The sequence below is a fragment of the Cetorhinus maximus genome, chromosome 17, assembly GCF_964194155.1.
Source record: "Cetorhinus maximus chromosome 17, sCetMax3.hap1.1, whole genome shotgun sequence".
NCBI classification, from domain to species: domain Eukaryota; kingdom Metazoa; phylum Chordata; class Chondrichthyes; order Lamniformes; family Cetorhinidae; genus Cetorhinus; species Cetorhinus maximus.
The window spans coordinates 55,139,245-55,155,842 of record NC_135895.1 but is presented as its reverse complement, the minus strand read 5'-3'; the positions used below and the strand labels follow the sequence as shown (position 1 = coordinate 55,155,842).

The following is a 16,598-nucleotide window of genomic DNA, read 5'->3' as shown; positions in this document are numbered from 1 at the left end:
TTCTAGCTAGCTTCCTCTCATACTCTAATTTCTTTCTCCTGATTAGCTTTTTAGTCATTCTCTGCCATTCTTTATATTCTGTCCAATCATCTGTGCTGTCACTCATCTTTGTGGAGTTGAGCTAGTAAACACTGTAGGCAGCAATAGGAGGGCTTTATTAAGATATTCCAGAATGTGCGAGCATATAGAGTTAATTCAGTATCAATCACGTATGTTATTGCTGCTCCTTTAAATTTTAGGCTCACTCGGTAAATTTTATGAAATCGCAAGCAAACTATCAGTTTCATACTCAGGTGTTTGTTTTTCGTACTTGCTAATTCAGATTTCACATTTAGAATAATGCAAGCAGGTTTTACTTTTAGTCAACTTGAGGTAATTAATTTATATTTAATGGGTAGACGTGCTATCTAAAGTTGAAGCAAAATTATGCCAAGTTTCAGCAGGAAAAACAAATATAAAATTTGACAAAAAATGACTTTGCTAAAAGCTGATTACTAAAAGAGACCACTTAAGCTACTTATACATTAACAAAACTTTAACTGCATTTGATAAAAAAAATCTGTGTCTAGGTGGTGGGGGAGGGGGCAAAAAAAAAGCAGAGTTTAGTAGAAGTCTTTCACACATTGCTCACAATCATGAAAACTAACTCAAGACTGCATCTCTGCTCACTCAAGTATAGGATGCATGCTGGCAATCATCATCCATAGAAAACAAGGGTTCAAAAAGTAAACTCACAACCTTAAAACTGTATACCAAATATTTTAAAATGCTACTTCAGAGATACCAAGCTATAAGACTTCCATTTAAGCTGATACGATGCATACACAGAAGTGAACTTGCATAACCAGGGCTGTTGAATCTGTGACTTGACACATACTGCATGACGACACAAATCACAGAATAGTACCACAGAATCTTACAGGTCAGAGGAGGCCTTTCAGTCGATCATGTCTGCTCTAAAAGAGCTATCCACCCAAACTCCCAATTCCTCTCCATTTCCAAAATCTTTTGCAAATACTTCCATTTAGAGACATATGGGGCTGAAAGCTCAGCTTGAGACTGAATAGGAGGCTAAGTTGAAAATTGCACCTGACAGAGTGACTGAGAGGGTAGGGGTACTGAATTGTGTTGAGGATGAAGACAATGGTTTTGGTTCACCCACACTTCTCAGCAGCAAATTTTGAACATCTGCCCTACCTAATAAGTGGTTTATGTGCTTCTGAAAATGTTCATGCTCCTGTTCAATTAGCATTGTGTCACCTGTGAATTTTGATTTTGAACCCTCATACCAAAATTTAAAATTGCAGCAGCAATCCAAACACTGACTGTTAAAAGCTATAATTGTTTGCATACCTCCAGTCTGAAAAACCAAGTGTTCTGTCCTTTAACCAACTTCCCATTCACACTGCTACACTCCCCTTACTGTTACAAGTCACAATTCTGGCAGCAAGCTTTCTATGTACTACCTGCTCAAACAGCTTTTTGAAACAATACATACAACATCCATGACATTTTCTTTATCAATACATTCATTTTCTCAAATAGCTATGTTTAACTGGTGGATGGTGTGCCAATCAAATTGGCTGCTTTGTCCTGAATGGTGTCAAGCTTCTTGAAGGTTGCAGCTGCACTCATTCAGGCAAGTGGAGAGTATTCTATTACACTCCTGACCTGTGCCTTGTAGAACACGGACAAGCTCCGGGGAGTCAGAAGGTGAGTTACGCTCTCCAGGATACCGGCCTCTGACCCGCTCTCATAGCCACATTGTTTATGTGGCCAGTCCAGTCAAGATTCTGGCCAATGGTGACACCCACTCCCAGGTTATTTTTGGTGAAGGATTCAGTGATGGTAATACCAATGGGGAACTCATTATACTTCCTATTGCTGGAGATTGTCATTGACTGGCACCTGTGTCAAATAAATGTTACTTGTCACTTATCAGTCCAAGCCTGAATGTTGCCCAGGTCTTGCTGCACACTGCCATGGAAGCCATTCACATATTGCTCACAAACATGAAGCAACTGCTTCGCTCCCCACTCAGGTATAGGATGGTGCATTTAGCTAAATTATCCAAGGAGCTGCGAATGAACATTGTACAATCGTCTGCGAACCACCTCACTTCTGGCCTTATAATGAAGGGAAGGTCACTGATGAAGTAGCTGAAAATGGTTGGGCCTAGTAAGCTGGTCCTGGGGTTGAGACAATTGGCCTCCAAACACCACATCTCCCTTGAGAGAGATGTAACGCCTACCCCACACACCCCATTTCAATCTTACGAGGAGCCCTTAATGTCACACTCAAATGCTGCCTTGATGTGAAGGACAATCACTCACACCTTACCTCTGGAATTCAGTTCTCTTGTCTATGTTTGGACCAAGGCTGAAGCTACGTGGTGCTGGCAGAACCCAAACTGAGCATCACCGAGCAGGTTGTTGCTGTATAAGTGATGCATGATATCGCTGTCAATGACACATTCCATTACTTCAGTGACGATCGAAAGGAGACTGATGGGACGGTAACTGGCCAGCTTGGATTTGTCCTGCTTTATGTGGACAGGACATACCTGGGCAATTTTCAACTACATCAGATAGATGCCAGTGCTGTAGCTGCACAAGAACAGCTTAACAACAGGAGTGGCTGGTTCTGGAATACAACACTTCAGAACTAAAGCCAGGAGGTTGCCAGGGCCCAAAGCCTTTGCTACATCCAGTGGGTTCAGCCGTTCCTTGATATCACGTGGACTGAACCTAACTGGCACAAGGCAGGCGTCTACAATGTTGGGGACCCCAGGAGGAGGTGGGGGTGAATCATCCACAACACATTTCTGGTTGAAGACATTTGCAAACGCTTCAGCCTTTTTTTTTTTGCACTCACTTGCTGGGCTCTGCCATCATTGAGGATGAAAATGTTCCTGGAGCCACCTCCTCCAGTTAGTTGTTTAATTGTCCACTAATGTTCATGACCAGATGTGGCAAGACTGCAGAATTTTAATCTGTTGGTTGTGGGATCACTTAGCTCTAAGATGATGGTGCTTCCACTGTTTAGCATACATGTTATCTTGTTTTGAACTTCACCAGGTTACTACCTCATTTTAGGTATAACTGGTGCTGTTCCAGGCATGCACTTCTCATTGAATCAGGATTGGGTCTCCTGGCTTGATGGTAATGGTAGAATGAGGAATATGTCAGGCCACATGGTTACAGATTGTGCAGTAATGCAGTAATGCAATTCTGCTGTAGCTACTGATAGCCCTCATGGATGTCCAGTTTTGAGCTGGTAGATCTGTTCTGAATCTATCCCACTTAGCACACTGATAGTGCCACACAACAAAATGCAGGGGGCGTGTCTTCAGTGTGAAGAGGGGACATTGTTTCCACAAGGACTGCAATGGCCATTCCTACCGATACTATCATGGACAGATGCATCTACAGATTTTCCCTCAAATTAGTTTTCTCACCAACACATCTGCACACTGCAGGCTTCCAAAGAGGAATGTTTTTGTGATTTTGATAAATATTGACCAGAATATCAGGGATAACTCTCCTGTTCTTCTTCAAAATACTGCCATGTGATCTTTTACATTGATGCTAGAGAGTAGATGGGGTCTCACTTTAACTTCTCTAACAGTGGAGTACTCCCTTAATACTGAGGTACTGGGGTGTCAGTCGAGATTTGTGTGTTCAAGTTCTGAAGTGTGACTGAGCCCACAACCTGCCGACTTAGAGGCAAATGTTTTAAAGTGAACCATGGCTGACAGTGTTATATAGTTGGGGAAGATCATTCAGATCATCAGACAAATCCTCTCGATTCCTAGCCCTGTAGAATAATAAGGGGAGGTGGTGGCATAGTGGTATTGTCACTGGACTAGTAATCCAGAGACCCAGGGTAATGCTCTGGGTCTCGAATCCCACCATCTGCCATGGTGGAATTTGAATTCAATAAAAAAATCTGGGATTAAAAGTCTGATGATGACCAAGAAACCATTGCCAATTGTCATAAAAACCTATCTGGTTCACTAAATATGCCGTCCTTACCTGGTCTGGCCTACATGTGACTCCAGACCCACAGCAATGTGGTTGACTCTTAAATGCCCTCTGAACAAGGGCAATTAGGGATGGACAATAAATGCTGGTCTAGCCAGCGACAACCACATCCCATAAACAAATAAAAAAAACTATGCTCCCATACTCTGGGAAGAGTGTCCTGCAGTCAGCATCACAGTGAAGCAGTCTGGGAAGAGTGTCCTGCAGTCAGTTCTTGTTGAGTGACATCACAAGACAGTGCGAGAGAGCGGCAGAGATCAGAACCAGCATGGGGAGGCTTCAAAAAGTGACGTCAGCACCAAGGTGAGAGCTGATTGGTGAGTAATGGGTAAGTGTTTCTCTCCAGTTTAAAATAGATTAAGCTAAGGAAAGGTAAGGGTTCTAGTTTTTATTTAAAGTACTTAAATAATTTAACTTTTTTTTAAACTGTATTTAACTTAAAGTAAGGTTTTTCTTTCAACTCAAGGAATAGCAGGGTAGCTCAGTCCCGTGTTAAGTACCGCCTGCAACATGTCGGCAGTCCCGGACGCTCCTTGCGCTCTGACCAACCATGTGTGCACGAAGTGGGAAGTGCCACCAGCTGCATCTACCTGAGCTCGAGTTTCGGAGCTTGAGTGGCAGCTGGAGGCACTGAGGTGCATCCGCGAGGCTGAGTGTTTCGTGGATAGCATGTTTTTAGACGTGGTCACCCCACAGCTTACAGAAGTGCAAACAGAGAGGGAGTGGGTGACCATCAGTTAGAAGAAAGGTGTCAGGCAGGTAGTCAGAAAATCCCCACGGTGCATCTCGCTCGAAAACCGTTTTTCTCTGTTGGAAAATGGTGAGCGTGATGGTTCCTCTGGTGAGTGCAGCCACACTCATGGCACTGAGTGGCTCAGCTGCACAGGGTGGGGGGGGGAAAGAGGGGAAGAGAAGTAGTAGTAGGAGACTCGATAGTAAGGGGAACAGACAGGCATTTCTGCAGCTGTAGATGTGACTCAAGGATGGTATGTTGCCTCCCTGGTGCCAGCGTCAAGGATGTTACTGAATGGCTGCAGGGCATTCTAAAGGGGGAGTGCAAACAAACAGAGGTCATGGTACACATTGGTACCAACGACACAGGTAGAAAGAGGGATGAGGTCCTACAAGCAGAATTTAGGGAGCTAGGAAACAGATTAAAAAAGAGCTTCAAAGGTAGTAATCTCTGAATTACTTCCAATGCAATGCGCTAGTGAGTAAAGAAATAGGTTAGTCCAGATGAATGCGTGGCTGGACAGATGGTGCAGGAGGGAGGAATTTAGATTCCTGGGACATTAGGACCGTTTCTGAAGGCGGTGGGACTTGTACAAGACAGACGGGTTGCACCTGAACCAGAATGGGACCAACATCCTTGAGGGGATGTTTGCTAGTGCTGTTGGGGAGGGTTTAAACTAACTTGACAGGGGGATGGGATCCTGAGAGGAGGCTCAGCAAGGGGAGATGCACAGCCAAAATTAGAAGAGAGAGCAAGTGGGTCTGGGAGGCATAGAAATTATAGGCCAGTTAAGGCACAAGGGAGTTTGGCAAAGTTGGATAGTATTTATTTTAATGCAAGGAGTCTGACAAATAAGGCAGATGAGTTGAGGGCACAAATTAACACATGGAAGTATGATGTCATTGCTGTTACAGAGACATGGTTGAGAGGGGGGCTGGATTGGCAACTCAATATTCCATGATATAGGGTCTTCAGGCAAGACAGGGAAGGAGGTAAAAGAGGAGGGGGTATCACAATATTGATCAGGGAATCAATTACAGCAGTAAGGAGGGAAGACATCTTAGAAGGCTCCTCAAATGAAGCCATATGGACAGAACTGAAAAACGAAAAAGGAGCAATCACATTGCTGGGAGTGTGCTATAGGCCCCCAAACAGTCAGAGAGAAATAGAACACCAGATGTGTAGGCAAATTGCAGAGAAGTGTAAAAAAAAAGGGAAGTAATAGTGGGGGATTTCAACTTCCCCAACATTAACTGGGTTAGTCATAGTGTGATAGGTTTAGAGGGAGCGGAATTCTTAAAATGCACCCAGGAGAGCTTTTTAAGCCAGTACATAGAAGGCTCTGCAAGAGAGGCAGCGGTCCTGGACTTAATTTTAGGGAATGAAGCTGAGCAAGTGGTAGAGGTTATCAGTGGGGGAGCATTTTGCAGATAGTGATCATTGTTAGATTCAAGGTTGTTATGGAAAAGGACAAGGATGGGCCAGAAATCAGATTTCCAAATTGGGAGAAGGCCGATTTTAACAAGATCAGATAGGATTTGGCCAGAGTGGACTGGGGGCAGCTACTTTTAGCTGAATCTGTGTCAGAGCAGTGGGACTCATTCAAGAAGGAAATGGGGAGAGTACAGAGCCAACATATTCCAGTAAAGACAAAGGGTGCGACCAGCAAATCCAGGGAACCCTGGATGTTGAGGGATATACAGGATTGCATAAAGAGAAAAAGGGAGGCTTATGGCAGATACCGAGGGCTCAAAACAGCAGAAGCCCTGGAGCAGTATAGAATGCGTAGGGGGGAAACTTAAAAAGGAAATTAGGAAAGCAAAAAGGAGGCATGAAAAAACATTGGTAGGTAAAATAAAGAAAAATCCAAAGTTATTTTACAAGTACATTACGAGTAAGAGGATAACCAGGGAAAGAGTAGGACCCATTAAGGACCATAGTGGTAATTTGTGTGTGGAGCCGGAAGGCGTAGGTAGGGTTCTAAATGAATGCTTTGTGTTGGTGTTCACAAGTGAGATGGACCACATGGGTATGGAAATCAGGCAGAAGGACTGTGATATAAGTAAAGAAATTAGCATAGAAAAGGAGGAGGTTCTCAGTGGTCTGGCAAGCTTAAAAGTCGATAAGTCTCCAGGCCTGGATGAAATGTACCCCAGGCTGTTGAGTGAGGCAAGGGAGGAGATAGCAGGGGCGCTGGCAATAATTTTCGTTACCTCTCTGGCCACAGGACAGCCAATGTGGTACCATTATTCAAGATGGGAGGAAGGGAAAAACAAAGGAACTACAGGCCAGTCAATCTAACCTCAGTGGTGGGGAAACTATTGGAAGCAATTCTGAGAGATAGAATTAATCTACACTTGGAGAGGCAGAGGTTATTCAAGGACAGTCGGCATGGTCATGTCTGACCAATTTGACTGAATTATCAAGAGGTGACCAGGTGTGTAGATGAGGGCAGTGCATTTGACGTAGTCTGCTCGGACTTCAGCAGAGCTTTTGATGAGGTCCCACACGTGAGAGTGATAATGAAGGTAAGACCCCATGGGATCCAAGGCAATTTGGCAAATTGGATCCAGAATTGGCTGAGTGAGGAGAGGGTGATGGTCGAGGGATGTTTTTGTGACCGGATACCTGTGTCCAGTGGGGTTCCACAGGGATCGGTGTTGGGTCCTTTGCTGTTTGTGGTATATATAAACGATTTAGACTTGAACGTAGGAGGATTGATCAGTAAGTTCGTGGATGACACGAAAACTGGTGGGGTGGTAAATAGTGAGGAGGATATAGACGGGCTGATCAGTGACAAATGGAATTTAATCCGGATAAGTGTGAGGTGATGCAATTGGGCAGGACAAACAAGGCACGGGAATACACGATGAACGGTAGGACCCTGGGAAGGAACAAGGATCAGATGCATGTCCACCGGTCCCGTAAGGTAGCAAGACAGGTAGATAAGGTGGTTAAGAAGGCATATGGGATACTTGCCTTTATTAGCCGAGGCATAGAATATAAGAGCAGGGAGGTTATGCTGAACTGTATAAAACGCTGGTTAGGCCACAGCTAGAGTATTGCGTCCAGTTCTGGAATCCGAATTATAGGGGCGGGCGGTGGTAAAGTACGGTCTTCAAACAGAAGGGTTTGTAAACAAAACTTGCCAAAGGCAGGTTACTGTGACATCCTAACGCAGCCTCACCTCAGCTGCTCGCTATAAAATTACACGGCGCTCTTTCCTCCTCCGACACTAACTGAAGTTTGTCAACTAGTTTTGGTTTCGCCCCCAGGCACGGGACCTTTAATTTAGAGGCCCCGGGTCCTCATCTCTCTCTCTCTCTCTCTTACTTTGCAAACAGGGAGCTGGAGACTGGTTGCGCGAACTCGTCGAACTCGGAGGTGGATTCAGAGTCGGAGGCCGTGGCCGTAGCCTCGGTCCGCAGCAGCAGCTGGTGCCCGGAGCTTTTCTTCGACTTCTTTTTCTTGCCGTCGCCGGAGAGACCGATAAGCGCGTTCAGTTCCTTCCGCTTCTTCATCTTCTTCTGCGGCGTCGCCGCTTTATACTGAACATCAAGCTGCCCGTGTTTGCTCTCCAGCTTGTAGCGGTTCGTGGCCCAACATATAAACCGGGAAGATGAGGCCAGAGCTACCGGGTGAAGATCAAGTCCCGAATCTTCCACTCCCGCCCCCCCAGCAGCAGCCAAACTCCACCTCGTCACAAGCCGCTTCCTCATTGGTTAATACAAAAAGCGCTCCGAGATACGTCCAACTGCTGTGACCTGGTGACGAAGATAGAACGCGCGAGCAGAGCAAGACAGATCAGTGCGGCTGCGCAGTACCGTGCTCGTGGGACAGAACAGTCAGTACGGCTGCGCAGTAACGTGCCTGTGGGACTGGAGAGGTAATGAGGCTGCGCAGTACTGTGGTTGGTTGGTTTGTTGTGGGGGAAAGTGTGGTAAGGTAAATAAAAGCAAAATACTGCAGATGCTGGAGATCTGAAAGTGCTGTAAAAACCCAGTTTCTTTCTGCACAGATGCCCCGACAGGCAATATGATGATGCGTAAGGTTGTGTGTATTTTTGTGGGCTGGATGTGGACGAAGTTAGTGTATCTTGTGTATAAGTCTGGAATTTGCGGTTGTAAAATCAGCGGGCCGTCATAGCTCATCGTTATTACTTTCACCAACTCCTGGCATTCACCACTTGCACAGTTGCTTTCAGTCGTTCCTGTACAGGTTTCGCTGCTGCAATCTCCCACGATGGGCTCAACACAATCACCGATTTGATGTGAACTTCAACTATCTATTCTCATTGTAAAAAAACAATAAAATGTTAAACAAAAACAGAATTAACTGGAAAAACTCAGCAGGTCTGGCAGCATCGGCGGAGAAGAAAAGAGTTGACGTTTCGAGTCTTCGTGAATCTGTTTTTGTTTTGGATTTCCAGCATCCGCAATAAAATGTTAAATATTGTTCAATCAAGAGTAACTAGGTGCAAAGATAGAAGTGATGCTGCATGAATGTATTTCATCCCATTAAGTTATAATTACTGATAAAAGGTATCCCTGATTCTGAAATACTAATTTTACAAATGTGGAGCTTAATTCCCTTAGATGAACATTTTAAAATTGCAAATTTATTTTAAAAGTAAAAGTATTTTCTGATATTTGAGCTGCTCCCTTAATCCCACATTGGTGTCACAACCTTTAATTTACCTTATGTACAAAATGAGAATTATATTCTCTGCTTTTTACTTCTCACTTTGCTGTCCATGAGAATCCTTCAATCTGATAAACTGATTAGTCTGCCTGAGGCCTGCCCTGTTGCTAGACACCACAGATCCCAAATAGATGCTGCTAAACTTAAAATGCAATCAGAACAAAGGAAATCCATGTTCTTGAGCCCACTAAATATTTGCTGGCTGCTTTTCTTGAGCTCAATGGTTAGTGCTATTTCTTCTCCACTAATTGCAAAATCTGGGCTTACATTGGTTATGAGAAGTTGCAGCTCTTAATTCATTATTTCAAGAGGTAGCTCCCAAATCTCTGGCTGCACTTCCTCCTGATCTTGGGCCAACTAATGCAGCGCAGAGAGGGCAGGGATATCGGAGGAACTCCTCTTGTATCTGTTCCTCGGCCTGGCCAGGATGATCATCCACTGGTTTGGATTAAATATGGCCTATTGGATTGTTCACTCTGGCTGCCTGCCTCTTTTTCCGCAGCTATGTCTGTACCCTGGAAAGTGAGCACACGATGTCTGCTGTTATGCTTGAGGCACTCGGTAAGACCGGTGGGCACCGCAGGGACTGGAGTATATTCTTGACATGAAATAAAATATTCTCATTTAAATTGATAAATTTCAGCGGTCATTGTTATGGAGTAAATTGGATAGCAACTTTTTGGCATCTGCACTCACGGAGTTAAACACAGAAGTCCAGAAGTTAGGGTCCTGTTTTCCCAGCTCCCCCTCAAGCTCTATTATGCTGGTATCTTGCCAAGAAATTCAGCATTAAAATATATGAAGGGCAGGAAGTTGCAGTACTTACCTAGTTACCCATTAAACTCAGCACAAAAAGCTAGAACCAGTGCATTCAGGTGCAAGTGAATTTGTAAAGGTGCAATAAGTCTTAATAACTGCCAGTTAACTATGGTGCTTAAAATCTAAGTTTCTAAATGTAGAGTCTCATTCCTTCAGGTTTTAATTTTTGTTGAAGATTTCAATAGTTTTTTTTTACTTTTATCTCTCTCAATTACATCATTATTTCCCTTTGTTTATTTCACTGTGCGTACATTATTTTTCATTGAAATAAACATTCAAATTCATACTTCCTGGTTTAGATTCTCTATGCCTCAGTGACAATTCTTCGATCTGATTGATTGAAGAGTTGTTGCTTATCCTGCTCACAGACACCATGGATTGTAGAGTGCCATGCTAGATCAGACCTCAGTTGGCAAGCTGCCTCTCAGAAGCCAGCAGATAGTCTGTTGGAAGCTGTAAGTGCAACGAACAATGAGGCAGATGAGAAAAAGCAAACAACTCATTTTAGTTCATCCACCCAAAGAGATCTATATTATTTTTTCATCCAAAATGGATCACCATTGAAATCCATCTATCACAGTTTTGCCCACTCACTTAATCTATCCATGTCTCTTTATAAATTTATGCTCCTATTCACGCTACTTACTATGCCGCCAATCTTCATGTCATCATCAAACTTAGACCTGTGATCCTCATGTTAATCGTTGTTCCAAATTTTGCGATAAGAACAATGGTGAGGCCATCAGCGGTCATTGTTATGGAGTAAATTGTATAGCCAATGACACAAAGATTGGTGGCATAGTAAGTAGCGTGAATAGGAGCATAAAATTATAAAGAGACATTGATAGATTAAGTGAGTGGGCAAAACTCTGACAGATGGGTTTTAATGGTGATCCATTTTGGATGAAAAAATAATATAGATCTCTTTGGATGGATGAACTACGATGAGTTGTGTGCTTTTTCTCATCTGCCACCGTTCATTGCACTTACAGCTTCCAACGGACTATTTGCTGGCTTCTGAGAAAATTCTTTCACCACTGACCAGAAAATCTAGGCCATCAATACATAATGATCCTTGTGGAATACCACCAGTAAATTCCTTCCAATTCAAGTTGACATCCTGTATTATCATTCTCTATCTTTCACCACCAAACCCATCTCCTAACTAGGTCAATAATTTGGAGAAAATGGAGAAATGTGGGCTTTAACTATAATATTCCATGTGAGCTTGAACTATAACATTTCAATAACCTCACCTCAACAGATGTAAGACTAACAGTTTTATGATTTCTCTCTTACCTTTCTGAGCCATTTGTATTTTTCCAACCTAAAGGGACAATTGCTGATTCAAGAGAGCTTTGGGATATTATAGTTAAAGCCCACATTTCTCCAATGTTTCCTCAACTCAGGCCCCTGACACTGGGAATCTGCACAGCGTCCAGTGCTTGAACATCTCTCATTTCTTGCTAAGCAGAACTGGATCCAGTACTCAAGGTGGTTGTCTGACCAGGGCACCATAAAGTTTCATCACTTACGTTCTCCAACTCAAATTGTGCAATTTTGGCCATGTACTTCAATGTCCTATTAACTTCATTGATTGCTGCTATGCATTGGTTGAATATATTCATAAGTTTCTTTGCACTTCATCTTGGTCAATTTCAAAACTAATCATGAAGCTCACTAAAGTGAGCTGGGAAATTAAGTTAAGGTTAGATCAGTAGAAAAGCAGTGGAAGAAGTTTAAGGAGATATTTCAGAATACTCAGAAAAGATGTATTCCAGTGAGAAAGAAAGACTCTAAGGGAAGGATGCACCATCCATGGCTAACTAGGAAGTTAAAGATAGTGTCAAATTGAAAGAAAAGGTGTATAATTCCGCAAAGCTAAGTGTTGGGTCAGAAGATTGGACAGAATATAAAGAACAGCAAAAATGACGAAAAGATTAATAAGGGGGAAATTAAAGTGCGAGAAAAAGCTACCTAGAAATGTAAAAACAGATAGTAAGAGTTTCTACAGGTATTTAAAAAGGAATAGAGTAAAGTGAGCATTGGTCTTCTAGTGAGCCAATATAGGGAATTAATAATGAAAAATAATGGAAATGGCAGATGAATTGAACAGATATTTTGCATCTGTCTTCACTGTACAGGATACAAATAACATTCCAGAAATAATTGTGAGTCAGGAGGTGAAAGGGAGGGAGGAACTTAAAACAATTACAATAACCAGGGAAAGGGTATTGAGAAAATTATTGGAACTAAAAGCTGACAAGTCCCCAGGTCCTAATGGACTTAATCCTAGGGTCTTAAAAAAAGTAGCTGCTGAGATAGTAGATGCATTGGTTTTAATTTTCCAAAGTTCCCTAGATTCTGGAGAGGTCCCATCAGATTGGAAAACATGAGATGTGACTCCTCTATTCAAGAAAGAAGAGAAACAGAAAGTGAGAATCTACAGGCCAATTAGCTTAACAACTGTCATACAGAAAATGCTGGAATCTATTATGAAGGAGGTTATAGTGGGGCACTTAGAAAACCTCAACTCAATCAGGCAGAGTCAACATGGTTTTGTGTCAGGGAAATCATGTTTGACTAATTTATTAGAGTTCTTTGAGGAAGTAAACAAGCAATGTGGATAAAGGGGAACCTGTGGATGTGCTGTACTTAGATTTTCAGAAGGCATTTAGCAAGGTCACAAAGGTACTATGCAAAATAAGAGCTCATGGTGTAGGGGGTAACATTAACATGAATAGAGTATTGGTTAGCTAACAGGAAACAGAGTAGTAATAAATGGGTCATTTTCAGGTTGGCAGGATGCAATGAGTGATGTGCCACAGGGATCAGTGCTGGGGCCTCAATTATTTACAATTTATATCAATGACTTGGATGATTGCTACATTTGATGATGACACAAAGATAGGCAGGAAAGTAAGTTGTGAAGAGGACATAATGAGTGGGCAAAAATTTGACAAATGGAGTATAATGTGGAAAAATGTGAACTTGTTCACTTTGGCGGGAAGAATAGAAAAGCAGCATATTATTTAAATGGAGAGAGATTGCAGAACTCTGCAATACAGAGAGATCTGGATGTCCTGGTACATGAATCACAATAAGTTAGTATGCAGGTTCAGTAAGTGACTAGGAAGGATAATAGAATGTTGTTGTTTATTGTGAAGGGAGTACAATATAAAAGTAGGGATATTTTGCTTCACTTGTACAGGGCGTTGGTAAGACCACATCTGGAGTAATGTGTTCAAGTTTGGTCTCCTCATTTAAGAAAGGATATAAATGCATTAGAACCAGTTCAGAGAAGGCTATCTCAACTGATACCTGAAATGAGGAGGGCTATCTCATGTGGAAAAGTTGGACAGGCTGGGTCTGTATCCATTTGAGTTTAGAAGAAAGAGAGGTAATCTTATTGAAACATACAAGATCCTGAGAGGACTTAACAGGTGGATGCTGAAAGGATGTTTTCCCTTGTGGGAGAGACTAGAACTAGTGGGCACAGTTTAAAAATAAGGGGACTTCCATTTAAGACAGAAATGAGGAGACATTTTTTTCTCTCAGAGGATGGTGAGTCTTTGGAACTCTATTCCCCGGAAACAGTGGAGGCAGGATCATTGAGTATTTTTATGGCGGAGGTAGATAACTTCTGGCTTCCTTTTTGGTCAAGAATCTATCGGGGGCGAGCAGGAATGTGGAGTTGGGGCCACAAACAGATCTGGCTTGATAATTTTTTTAAACTTTTTTTAAACCATGGAGGATACTTACTGAAACAGATTCACAAAAGTTTGCTGTTGACTTTCTAACAAAAAGATAAAGCGTTTATTAAACAAGAAACATTAACTATATTACACTAGACAACAAAAAGGTTGGAAAGACTTCAACACAGACATCGAGGAAAACATACTACCCCTTTTATCCCAGCAATACCCTTACAGACCTAACACTCCAGTGAAGAAGTACCACTATTTCCACACCAAGGCTAGAGCTGGTTTGGTTGTAAACTGGTTTCTTTCCCAGTAGATTTCTGAATATTCACTAGAAGTCCTTCCAGAATTGGTATCTCCCTTGAGATATCCAGAAAACTCACTCTGAATTCACTATTACTTTAACTTTGGAGCAATACATATGAGTTCCCTAAATTCATTTCCTCAGTAATCGGGCAGCATGTCTTCAACCTCTCTGCTATACCCATACCAACTGAACTCAAATTGCTTTTCTTGTCTCCCTGTATCTCTGTGGGTGTCTCTCTGATCCCCTTGCTTGGCAACAGCACAGTTTTTTTCTACTTTTTTAAAACTTTCGTAAACTACTAACCCCTTGGGAACCCATCTCTTCACTTTAAGGGACATAAAACTTCATTAAAAATGCATGTATACAAACAGGACCCCAGACTTGATAGCTCTATCTCACAAAAACTCTAAACTGAAACCAAACCCAGGTTTCACATTTCTTAACACACAAATAAAAAAGAATATAAACTAAACTTAAATGTATATCTTGTTCCTAACACCCACAAATATAACTTACTTAAAACCATTTCTAGTTCCTAACATAACTATCATAAACTAGCGTTTATGGCCCCTAGTTTAGGCATCTCCCACAACTGGAGTAATTCTTTCTTTTCCAACCTATTCTTAATTTTAAAGGCTTCTATCAGGTCACCTCTACGGCCGGGATTTTCTGGCACTGACACTGGTGGCATCGTCACGGGCAAGACAAGAAAATTTAGAAAGTCGTTGACTTTTAATGGCTTTCCAAATTTTCTCCTTCCGCCCGCAATGATGCCTGCTGGTGTCGGGACCTGAAAATTCCACCCTAACTTTTCTTCTTCTGAAGAAATAAGCCAAAGTGTGATCAATCTTTCTGGATATTTGTAATCCCTCAGTTCTGGTATAAAGCTTGTTTTGGACTTTCTCTAGTGTATCTATGTCCTTTGCACAGTATGGAAAGTAGAAGTGCAGTCTGACCAGAGTCTATATATGCTTAACATAATTTCACAACTTTTGAATTATAAATGCTTAGAAATAAACCCATCCTTTTTATTTTTAGCTTTTTAATTTCTTTGCAAACCTGAGATGCTGCTTTTAATATGCCTGTCTCTTTATGGGGTATGTGGAACATTCCTTGTTCCAGTCCTACTCCGGCCCCCTCCCACAACTCTTTCTCTGGTACAACGATGATTACTTCGGTGCTGCTTCATTCTCTCGTCGGGACCTGGAAAAAATTATTAATTTTGCTTCCAATCTCCACCCCTCCATCATTTTCACATGGTCCATCTCTGACACTTCCCTTCCCTTCCTTGACCTCTCTGTCTCAATTTCTGATGATAGACTGTCCACCAATATCCATTACAAGCCTACCGACTCCCACAGCTACCTCGACTACAGCTCCTCACACCCCGCTTCCTGTAAGGACTCAATCCCATTCTTTCAGTTCCTTCGCCTCCGTCGCATCTGTTCTGATGACGCTACCTTCAAAAACAGCTCCTCTGACATGTCCTCCTTCTTCCTTAACCGAGGATTTCCACCCACGGTCGTTGACAGGGCCCTCAACCGTGTCCGGCCCATATCCCGCGCATCCACCCTCAAGCCTTCTCCTCCTTCCCAGAAACATGATAGGGTCCCCCTTGTCCTCACTTATCACCCCACCAGCCTCCGCATTCAAAGGATCATCCTCCGCCATTTCCGCCAACTCCAGCATGATGCCACCACCAAACACATCTTCCCTTCACCCCCCCTGGCGGCATTCCGTAGGGATCGTTCCCTCCGGGACACCCTGGTCCACTCCTCCATCACCCCCTACTCCTCAACCCCCACCTATGGCACCTCCCCATGCCCACGCAGAAGATGCAAGACCTGCCCCTTCACTTCCTCTCTCCTCACCGTCCAAGGGCCCAAACACTCCTTTCAAGTGAAGCAGCATTTCACTTGCACTTCCCTCAATTTAGTCTACTGCATTCGCTGCTCCCAATGCGGTTTTCTCTACATTGGAGAGACCAAATGCAAACTGGGCGACCGCTTTGCAGAACACCTGCAGTCTGTCTGTAAGAAAGACCCAAACCTCCCTGTCGCTTGCCATTTTAACACTCCACCCTGTTCTCTTGCCTACATGTCTGTCCTTGGCTTGCTGCATTGTTCCAGTGAAGCCCAACGCAAACTGGAGGAACAGCACCTCATCTTCCGACTAGGCACTTTACAGCCTTCCGGGCTGAATATTGAATTCAACAACTTTAGATCTTAAACTCCCCCTCCCCTCCATCCCCACCCCGTTTCTTCCCCCTCCCCCCCTTTTTTTTCAATAATTTA

At 43.0% G+C, this 16,598-nt stretch overlaps 1 protein-coding gene and 1 long non-coding RNA gene across 7 annotated transcripts in view; one reads left to right on the top strand and one right to left on the bottom strand.

Moving 5' to 3' along the window:
* The window catches only part of efcab14 (EF-hand calcium binding domain 14), a 90,129-nt gene extending 81,654 nt beyond the window's left edge, over positions 1–8,475 (bottom strand). For all 6 annotated transcript variants that reach the window (XM_078561230.1, XM_078561234.1, XM_078561231.1 and 3 more), the window contains exon 1: positions 8,110–8,475. In XM_078561230.1, coding sequence (XP_078417356.1) covers positions 8,110–8,297 — 188 coding nt within the window. In that variant the 5' untranslated portion in view covers positions 8,298–8,475. The remainder of the gene's footprint in view (positions 1–8,109) is intronic.
* A 44-nt stretch (positions 8,476–8,519) lies between these two features.
* LOC144692411 (uncharacterized) lies at positions 8,520–10,114 on the top strand. The gene is made up of 2 exons (XR_013579317.1): positions 8,520–8,721; positions 9,789–10,114. It is a non-coding gene; the product is annotated as an uncharacterized LOC144692411 (long non-coding RNA).
* The last annotated feature ends 6,484 nt before the right edge of the window (positions 10,115–16,598 follow it).